General features: G+C 49.4%; 1 protein-coding gene across 2 annotated transcripts in view; it reads left to right on the forward strand.

Annotated features, from left to right (window-relative positions):
• NR6A1 (nuclear receptor subfamily 6, group A, member 1) overlaps nt 1-10,152 on the forward strand; it is a 108,858-nt gene that overhangs the window by 46,036 nt on the left and 52,670 nt on the right. The window contains exon 2 of one of the 2 annotated variants that reach the window (XM_010570709.1): nt 8,670-8,791. In XM_010570709.1, coding sequence (XP_010569011.1) covers nt 8,670-8,791 — 122 coding nt within the window. Of the gene's footprint in view, nt 1-8,669; nt 8,901-10,152 lie in introns of both variants that reach the window. The other variant, XM_010570710.1, reaches the window with a different exon arrangement.

Here is a 10,152-nt window from a genome sequence, read left to right on the forward strand (position 1 = left end):
GGGCTGCGGCAGCGGAACAGCCGCGGAGGCTTGGGGTTTTTGGTTTGGGTTTTTTTTTTTTTCTTTCCCCTTTTCTTGCCCTTTTTTTTTTCCTTCCTTCTTTTTAAGGCGGCTGCGAGCTGCGCCGTGCTGGCCGCGCGTCGCAGGCTGCGGCTGCGAACGGGATTATGCAATTTGAAACAGCGACAAAAAAAAAGGGTATTAGTTTGTTTTGTGGCTTAATTTGTTTATATTTTAAACTTCCTAATCCCTTCGACCATCTGGAAGAGCTTTTTTTAGTATCGTTAATTATTGATAGTATCGGGGTCATGCAGGCACTTGATAACGTAGCTCCATCTCTCCTGGGACTAATACTAGTTACTGATATTTTACAGCTTCCCCCCCTCCCCCCCGATTGAAGACAGTGGCAAAGCTCTTCTTCAGAATAAGGACAAAATATTTAAGGAAAGCACAGCGCGTGTTTGGGTAACACACGTTTAGAAAAGTCACGATTTTTGGTTGTGCCTAGGCCCTGGCTCCTCGTAGGCAGGGACCGCTGCGTTTTGTTGTGGTGGTGGTTGTTGTTGTTTTAATCTTAGATTTTCTTAATTCTGCATCATTCTCAGTCGTTGCACATCTAGACAACTTACATAGCTCCCAGAGAATTATCTTTAGGCAGGCAAGTCAGTTTTTAATCTTACTGCTTTGTAATTTATCAATTTTAAAAAATAGAGTCTAAACCAGATTTTAATTGAGAGCCTATGGCCGTGCCGGAGCAAGGGCAGGGGACCATGCAAAAAGCTTTATTTTTTCTTAAGTTGGATTAGAGAAAGTTGATCAGTTGGGAAAGCGCCGGGTAAGCTCGGAATCGATCTCCAGACCCTGTGAAGGGGTAGGTAGCGCGAGGGATGGAGACCCTTGTGCCTGCTACAGCAGCTGCAGGCTGTCGCTTCGGTTAGCGGGGGCACATTTTGGTGCAGTGGGCTTTTGTTCCAAACTCTTTGTGCAACAACTGGCTGGAGTGAAGGATCAGGCCCCGTCGCCCGTCCTCCCGGTGCCGCACAATGGAGCGGGGCGAAGATCTCGCAGCGTCCCTCGTCCCTTGGCCGGCTCCTGCCGGCGCTGGGTCCCGTGGGACGTGGGTGCTCTGGGGCGCAGGGCTGGGTTTTGGGGTGAGGAGGAGAGGCAAGGCCAGGGGGGAGAGGGGCTCCCAGCCTGCCCGGGTGAAGTTGCATTTCGCAGATGAGTTTTTGATATGCAAATGGTGATCGGTCCCAGCCCGCGGAAGGGAAGGGTGATGGGTTTCATCAGCTGCACACTCTTGATTTATACCTACACGAAAAAGAGCAGCCGATGACTTCTGGGGGTTTTATGAGCGTTTTCTTTTGACTGAACTCTTCTTTGGCAGAAACAAAATCAGCGTGGAATAAGACTGAGTTTTTGGATTTGATTACTGGAAAGGGAGAGCAAAGCTGAGATGCGCTGGCCATTTCTCTGTCGCAGCATTTCTCCTCTTTTCTTTTCAATACTCGGTCGGTGCTTTTTAAAATGCGACCGCGCTCTCTGTGTCTCCATAATTAGAACATCTTTTTACAGTACAGAACATGAGGTTGCAGGCAGTCTCTTTCTTTCCCCTTCTTTTTTTTTTTTTTTAAAGGACTTGAGGAGGCTTGTCCATTTAAATTAACCTTTATCCCAGCTGGGCACACAAATGTTTTTGTTTTAGTTCACAGAGGGTTAATTCTATTCAGGCTCTCACCATGGCTGGCCTGATCCGGGGCAGCACAATCTGCTCCTTGAGCCTGGCCTGGCCAGGCAGGACGCTGGTGCTTTCGCCCGCATCCAGCGTGGGGCCGGGACCCCCATCTGCGGGGTCGATGGGGAGCAGGAGCGGGACGCCCCGGCCCATTGTGCACCCAGCGATGGGCTCGGCCGCCGAGGTCGCTCCTGTCCCGGGGAGGGGCCGCCCAACAGAAAATTTAATCCCTGTGTTCATCGATTATAAGTTAAAGAAAAGCCCCTTAAGCAAAAGCATCTGGTTTTGGGGGTGGGCTTGTTTGGACAATGCAGCACTCCGCAGCGAGGGGGGATTCACCCCAAATCTGTGTCTTGAATTTAAGAAGACGGTTTTCTTGAAACTAAACATTGACAGCGAAAAAAATCGTTAGGAAAGATAAGGAGAAAAAGAAACCTTCAAGGCGTTTGTTTGTGTTTGAGGCATCATCAGAGGCGAGCGAGATTTTGTTAGGATTTAAGTAACACATGTGTGAGATCTCCCCCTCCCCAAACAGCTGGTATTTAGCAGCTTGAGATTTAAACCCAGCTAAAGGGTACTGTGGGGTGTGTGTGATAGGGCGAGTTAATCACAAAGCAAATAAATGATACACAGTTGAAAAGATGTTGAATATATTAATGAATTGCGGTGCTGAGTGTCTATAACCTTTTTTTCAGCTATGAAAGATTTCCTTAGCTGTAAATCACGTTCTGCTGTAAAAATGGGAAGTTTTGCAAACTGCAGCTTTCTGAGTCCTCCCTCTCACTTTTCAGCAGGACCAAATCCCAGCACCATCTGCTCTGGGCGTTTGGGTGAGGGTTTGTGCCTTCACTTTTGGCCTCACTCTAGGAAGTAAAGTCTTTGTTTCTGCTCCATTATAAAGCACCGATATTACAAGTCAGGCAAGCTGGCTGCACCGACACACGGTCTTATTTCCAAGGTAAATCGCTCGCAGGGAGCTGTAGGTGCTGTACGGTTTTACACTGCATCTGGAGGGGTGGGTGCAATCCTTCTCGCAGCCATGAGGAACTGCCAAGACGAAGCCAGCGTCTGGTCCCCTCCAGGAATGCGGCCGTGCTGCCTGCCCGCTCTCGGAACACCAAAGGCGCTTCCCCGTAGCCCGCTCAGGTGTTTGTCCGCAGGAGTGATACAGGTGGGAGCGGTGATGGAGACTCGCTGAGGGCTGGACATGTGTCCCGATACTTTAATTTATTTGCTGTGTATTTTATATGCTCATTCATGCGCTTTAGTGTTTTATGTATGTGTCTTTGCCATGTGCTTCAGCAGGATTCGAAGGTATTTCCTTTTGGAAATTCTTAGGAATTTTCTTCTAAAAATTATCAAGACTACTCATTTCACTGAGGGGAAAAGCAAGTCTTTTAAAAAATAAGTGTATTGCTTCTACTGTTTGCCTTATAAAACATAGACAAGGAGAGATTTCTTCTCTTTCTCACTACGTCTTCTGTGACTCTTGTGTAACATCATAATATTCTTGGAGAATTTACATTGTATTAAAATGTGGTATGAAACCTACCATGACCTTTGAAAACAATACATCCTTTAATGTGGCTTTGGGGAGGGGTTAGCGAGGGAGTAGCCATAAAAATCTTCAGGGTTCAAGATGAGGTTGAGATTTTTGTGAGTGCTTTTGTCGTAGCAGCAACTGTTTGATTTAGTGGCCCCTGCTACAATGGGTTGTGAGAACAAAGCCAGAATATCCCATGTATGAGTTCGTTAAATGTAAGACCCATCAGGAAAATTGAGGGGGGGGGGCTTCCTCAGCCCTCTCTCTCTGAAATAAAACGTGTGCAAGGTATTTAAAAAAACTTCTTACCAATTGCTTTGTTTCTTAAGCTACATTGTCTTGTGTGGCTTTTGAAACCAGAGGAATCAGTGAGACGAGAGAGAACAGAGCCAGGGAGGAAGGAGGGCTGCTTGCTTTAAAATTATTATACTTACTATGTGTTTCGATATTCTACTGAAATTTCAAGGTTAAGGGAGTTCAGAGCACCCCCAGCGCAAAACTGCTTTAAATTTGCCCATGCTTTACTGTTTCTCTAAAGTTTGCTACGATTCTGGCCTGGCTGTCCCACCGTTCGCCTACACAAGGCGCTTGCATTAAGTAGGGTGAAAAATAGCAAAGGTCAGGAGCCAGCAAACCCATGGGCCACAGGGGGAGCGTCTTGGGCCTGGTCACGGTTCCTACAGGATTTTTTTTAAACCTCTGAAACTCTAAGACTTTCAGTAGGTAATTATTTTTTATCTGCCAGTTTTGTTTGAGTGGCAGTTTACGGGGTGTACGGGCATCTCTCTAGCTCCTGGAGGTCCGTGTCTTTGTTCATGGTGTGTGCTGCTGTTCTATGGTGAATTTTAATCTGGAAACCCACCCAATTAACAGTTTCTGCAGGGAGGCATGTGCAGTTATTGTGGCAATGGGGCCATTCACACCACCTCGCCGTCACCCTGCTAGCGGGGAGATGGGGACGGCGAGGGAAGGATTCTGATTCCTCCTCGCTTTAATCATCCCGGCTTCCCGTGTTCGCCAGACGAGGCCCTATTCTTCCCGCAACAAAAAAGCTGCGCCTGGAAATGAGCCCTCATTTACATCCTCAGCCATCAGCCTGCTCCGGCGAGGAGGGAGCCCCGTGATCTGCCATGGGACGCTGCAGCCGTCCACCGCAGCCGTCCACCGCAGCCATCCTCCTCTACCTTTTGCCGTGTGTGTAAGCCGGTAGTTTCATGGCTCCCTAATTCCGCCCCAGCCTGCCCGGCCATGGCACGGCATGCCCGGCAGCGAGCGCGGCCGTTGCTGCTGACCCGGGGGTCCCCCAGCGCCCACGATTTATGGCACTGCTGGTGGGAGCAGGGGGAGGGCCAGGAGTTAAGCTGAGGCTGAGCTAAACCCTGCAGATAGAGGACTCTTCTGTCCCAGGCTAATCCCCCGGCCCCCTCCCAGCGTTTATCAGATAGCTGAAGGTAGAGATTATGCAATTGGTGACTACAAAGTCATGTTTAGCTGCCTCCCTTCAGCGAGATGCTCAGATAGCCCCAGTCCTGATCTGTAGCAGCATTCCTCTGCAGTCTTCATTAAGCACATACCTGAGGTTGTCTGTCCTGTAAAACTGGGAACGTTTTTGTGTGGTGATGACACCGTTGAACGTTTCTTTAGTTAAAGTTTGCGTTTCCTTCATTCATTCCTTTATCTTAAGGTTTTATAACAAGTGTGGTGACATTCACAGAGAAGTGCAAATTTGCATGCTGCGCATTAGCAAACCTTTTAAAGATGAATACAGATGGGTTAGATTTTTACTTGGCTTGTGTAACTGAAAACCGGTTTCATTTCTGATCCTAATACATTTGGCTCATTTTTTTCTATTGCGTTCACATGTTCTCTGATAGTAAGAACCTACACACTGGTTTGTCAGGTTGCTTAGGCTTTATCGAGATTGGAGAGGACTTCACTGTGACTGCTACCTCCTGCTGCTCCAAAAATCCTGTGGATAAAAACACCTTTGTCTTGGAAAACTCCCTGGTCAAATCTAAGCAAGGAAAACCAGGCTCGGTGTTGTCATGCTGAAGTGAGTTTGAACCAGCTCATCTTCACAAGCCGGTGCCATCCTAAGGTTGGGGACTTTCAAAGTCTGTGTCATTTCACCAAGTGACACAAAACAGGAACAACAGGGTGTGGGTAGCACACCAGGCACGATGCGGATTTGTGTAGTTGTGTGTCTGCCCGGTCTGAGCTCTCTCCTTTGCTCCCTGGGTGGGTCAGTGGGCGCAGGCAGCTGCCGTGCCCCGCTCCATCTCCTGCGTAAGGCAAGGGGTCAGCCCCTGCCTGCTCCCGGAGCTGTGCCTGCCTTCTTCCTCCTTTCCTGCTCTGGCTGTGCCATCTTTTTGAGAGTAATCGTGCCGGATGGTTTCTCTGTTTTGAGTTTGTGCTCTTTTCCTTCTTCTTGCTCTTCAAGGTTTTTTTATTCTTTCTGTCCCTTATACTGTCTCCTTGTTTTTCTGACCTGGTCTGTCTGTCTCCCTTCTCTTACTGCCCTCTCCCCACCTCCCGTTATTCATCTTCTCAACCACTTTCCTTTACCCCTCAAGACCCATCATCTCTGACACTGCGTGACCCTTTGCCGCCCATGCCGGAGCATCGCTGTAATTCCCTCGTCACCTGGACAAGTCGCCGTTGTGGCCACTCGGGTGCTGTCTGGAAGGAGCCTTTGTCCCCGCTGAGGTGTGAGGGTGCCATGTGGGTCACTCTCTTCTGCTCCTGTCACCTGGATGCACCCAAAGGAGCACTGGCCCTCGAGTGCCTTCGCTCTGCAGCTCGCGGCCATCTCAGAAGAAGAGAAAAGCAGCTCTGGCTGCTCTCCTCCCCGGCTCCACCGGCAAGGTCCAAAATGCCACGTGGTCTGGGCTATCCCACCTTCCCCTTCCCACAGGACAACCCTGACTGCTTTGTGGTGTCTTCCCCAGGCACTGCCACATACTCCTGATTTCCCCATTAATTTGACTGTCGCTATCACATGAGGTCCTGCAGCAAAGTTTCTCCTCTGAGTTTTGAACAGTTGGGCCATAGAGGAATAACTTCCTATGCAGCACAGCCTGCATCTGCAAGGCAGGTCCTGGAAAGCATATGCACTTCTTGTGTCTCCTAAGCAGCTTGTCTTTAACTAAACATGATTAAATATATGTATCACACAAACTCCAGAGAGAAAGGACTGAGGCACTGAAGCTAAACTCTGGGTACCCGAGGCTTGCGTGGAGAACCACGTGCAGCATCCATCCCCGGGGAGCTGCAGAAAACTGTTGCCACCTCCCGGGTCCCGCTTTAGCTGTGGGTATTCTGCCCGTTGGAACTTGCACGGTCACGTGTTCAAGCCAAGAAATACCAGAAATAATCTGGTTTAACCAGCATCCCTATGAAATGCGCAACTGAGTGAAAGACAGAAGTGTGGTTCCTCGAGTCCTGTTGCTCCAAACCAAAGCGATGCCCTTTCTGTTCCTTGGTGCCTCTGCCTTGCTCGGCCAGGGTGATCTAGTCGTCCAGGTAATGATTATTTGACATTTGGGAAAGCAACCCCATAAAGTGTACTGCAGATTTGTGTGTACCCCTGAACGCACTTGAATAGTGCCCATCTTCAAAGTGCAGCTCCGTTTGCAACTATCGGGATATTAATGGGTTACAACACTGGGGCAGGGAAAGCAGATAGGCCTGGTGTGCGAGGGGTTAAGCTGTTTGGCTGTGCTAAACATCTGCTACAGGAAAAGCTTCTGGTGCAACTTGCTGGCATTATCTTAAGCGTAGCTGAGTGTTACTGTGAAGCAAGGTTTAGGCCTTCCTATACAGATGCAAGGTAATGAGGATCCATCTTCGTTAACTACCTGGGTCTCTTCAGCCATCATTTACTTTTTCCTTTCCATTTGACATCACCTCTACGGAGATCACTGCCTGCTCGCAGGTTCTCGCTGAGCCGTGCATCATCCCTGCTCTGTCTCAGAGGTGATGTTAGTGTCTTAAAATACGAAATTTAATGTGACAGCTCCTGTTGCTGCGAGTCCTGCAATTTACATTTTTAGCCGTCCAAAGGCCTTCCAAAGATTTGGAAAACAGTAAAGTCACGTCATTGTGGCTTAACCATAACGTAATTCACTTGGGTTCTGGGTGGTGACTTGTGCCGTGAGGCTTTTGCTGGTGCTGCTGGAGCCACGGGAGGGAGCAAGGAGGTGAGGGGGTCCCTCTGCCTGCCCCCAGGAATACACAAGGTGTGACGGTATTTCACGTTCATTGGTGTCTGCCAGGCACAATGTTTGTATTGGCACAACCTGGTCTGTGCAGTTGAGGCAGGGCGCTTCAGACCCTTTTTCCCCTCAAGGTTCCCGTTCCTCTCTGCTAACAGCAGCACAAAGTTTGATGGAGGCTGCCGGGGAGAGTCGCACTCTCGCCCCAGCTCCAAGGGTCCTGTCCCAGCGCTGGGAAGGTGAAAGATGGAGCCTCCCCTTGCAGCCATGCGCTGCTGCTCTCCAGTGCTGTGCAATGGATCTGCACAAGCCTGACAACCGGCTGCTTCTTTGTCAAACCTGACTTTATAGGAACTCGGGGGTTCTCCTACTGCGTGCCCACAGCGGGTGCTGGCACCACTGGGCACCAAGTGGAGTGTTGAGAGGAAAACCTGAAAATCGGGAATAAAATAAACTTCAGGGGCAGTGCAGCGTGCTTGTGCCATCCTGATGAGAAAACATCATCCATTTTTTTGCTCTCATCTCTGTTCTTTGTTAAGGGAATACATAAGATAGTGCCAGGGAAGCTGCTCGGGGACTTGTTTGGCCTCTGGGTGATGGGTTTGACCTCCTGCCTGTGGCAGGAGGAGACCCCATTTTGTGGCAGAGGCAGGCACTGCACCGATGTGGCCTCTTACAGCTGTAATGTGTGCTCCTCGCGATCTAAATGGCGCTTCATTTCCCAAACTACTTCCATTTCTGACAAATTGTGTGACTAAGGACATTTCTAAGAGGCTGTTTTTTAAGCAAACATGGGTTTTACTTTTCTTCATTCTTCTTGCCACTGTTGAGAATTTCTGGACTTGATTTCCTATGAATATGTTGAATTGAAATGACTTTATTGGCGGTTGCGGAACTGGCTTTGTGGCAGGCCTGTGAAGCTCCAGAGCTGGAGGCAAACCCCCCTGCCCACCTCGCTCTGCTGACCGAGTAAAGGCAGTGAGCAGCCTTGTGCCGGCAGCACCTCCGGCCGGGCTGTGCCGGCCGCTGAGACCGGCGTTTCTGGGTGAGTGCCTCTGCTGCGCTCTGTCTGGGCAGGCCACGGGGCACGGAAACTTTCCCAGTCCCCTCAGGAGAGTTTCTGATTGCTCGGTGAAGCCGTTTTGTTGACCACAAAGCCTTCCCTCTTCTCTTGCAGATGAGCGGGTGGATCAGCGAACCTGCCTGATCTGCGGGGACAGAGCTACGGGGCTGCACTATGGGATCATCTCCTGCGAGGGCTGCAAGGGGTTCTTCAAAAGGAGCATCTGCAACAAGCGGGTTTACAGATGCAGTCGAGACAAGAACTGCGTCATGTCACGCAAACAGCGCAACAGATGCCAGTACTGCCGGCTGCTCAAATGCCTCCAGATGGGGATGAACCGAAAAGGTAAAGAAAACTGGGCTTTTTACGGGTGAAGGCACAGGTTGGGGCCAGTGTTAGCAATGTATGCTGCCTTTCCTCAGCTGCCATTTTGTATTGCAGTTCTGCCTCTCAAATTCTTGGCAAGAAAAAGTGAAACTTCAGCAAAATTATGCATGGATAAAAAATTCTTCCTGAACTACTTCATTACTGTACTGGAGGAAAAATCTGTATGAATTGAAAGCACACATACGTATTTGGAGAGCTGATTGTTGTGATCCCTTTTTTCAGGGAAGGTAGCAGTTCATTACTGTCCTTCCTGGTGGATCTGTCCTTGCATTTATCCTGAGCGAGGTGGTCACTATTTCTGTGCTTTGATATACTAATGTAGCAAAAATGAATGCATTTAAATACGCTATTTAAGTCCCAAGAGATCCAAGTCAGACTTTACCTGTTCGTTGTTGTGGGAGCTTAGACCTGCAGTTGCTGCCCAGTGATAAGGTGTGAGGGTCTTCGCCTACTGCCTCTCTGGTTGATGGCGCACGGCTCCCGCAGCAGCGTGTGGAGCTGGGGAATGCCGACGGTGGTTTTGCCAGGTATGAGGTCACTGAGGAGACAAGTGCGGTCTGGAGAAGGAGCTGTGCTGGGTTAGGGACAAGAACCCGCTAGTCCCCACGTGTGCAGAGGTGATGAATGCTACGGTATCATCTTCAGGATGGAAAATCTTAAATAGCTCAGAAGTTAATAATGAAAAATAGACTGGGATTTCCGTGTCATGTCTCGACTCTTCAATCTTTTGACTTTTTAATCTCTGGAAATGTTGTTGCCCATTAAAAGCAGATATTTCTTGGTTTAATGGCAACAGGCAGGAGTCTGAGCAGCAGCGGGTGCTGCTGTAGCACAGGGGCCGCTGCGCTCCCCCCGGACGCGCAGGTGGGACGGTGGGAGGGACCCCTTCCTGGCTGCCAAACAGAAGTGTCATCTCATGTTTTTTAAATGTAGCTATTGATGCCTTTAGTGTCATCGTTCACGTGAAAGCCGCCTGTCAAAAGCACTAAAACTTCCATAAATTTACCGCAAATCCAGCAGGATCTTCCTTAGAAAATGTACCTTGGGGCTGAGATGGAAAGCTTATCTCCTGACCGCTTTGATTACACACTATCTTGGGGAGTTTTATTTGATGGGGAAGGCAAGCTGGTTCCCGGTAGTCTTTGACCTGACGAGCGTAGTTCTGGGCGACCCGAAGCGCTGGCTGGGTGCGTTTTTATTCTCGGCGCCT

The sequence above is a fragment of the Haliaeetus leucocephalus genome, unplaced genomic scaffold (genome assembly GCF_000737465.1).
Source record: "Haliaeetus leucocephalus isolate CR32 unplaced genomic scaffold, Haliaeetus_leucocephalus-4.0 Scaffold306, whole genome shotgun sequence".
NCBI lineage: Eukaryota > Metazoa > Chordata > Aves > Accipitriformes > Accipitridae > Haliaeetus > Haliaeetus leucocephalus.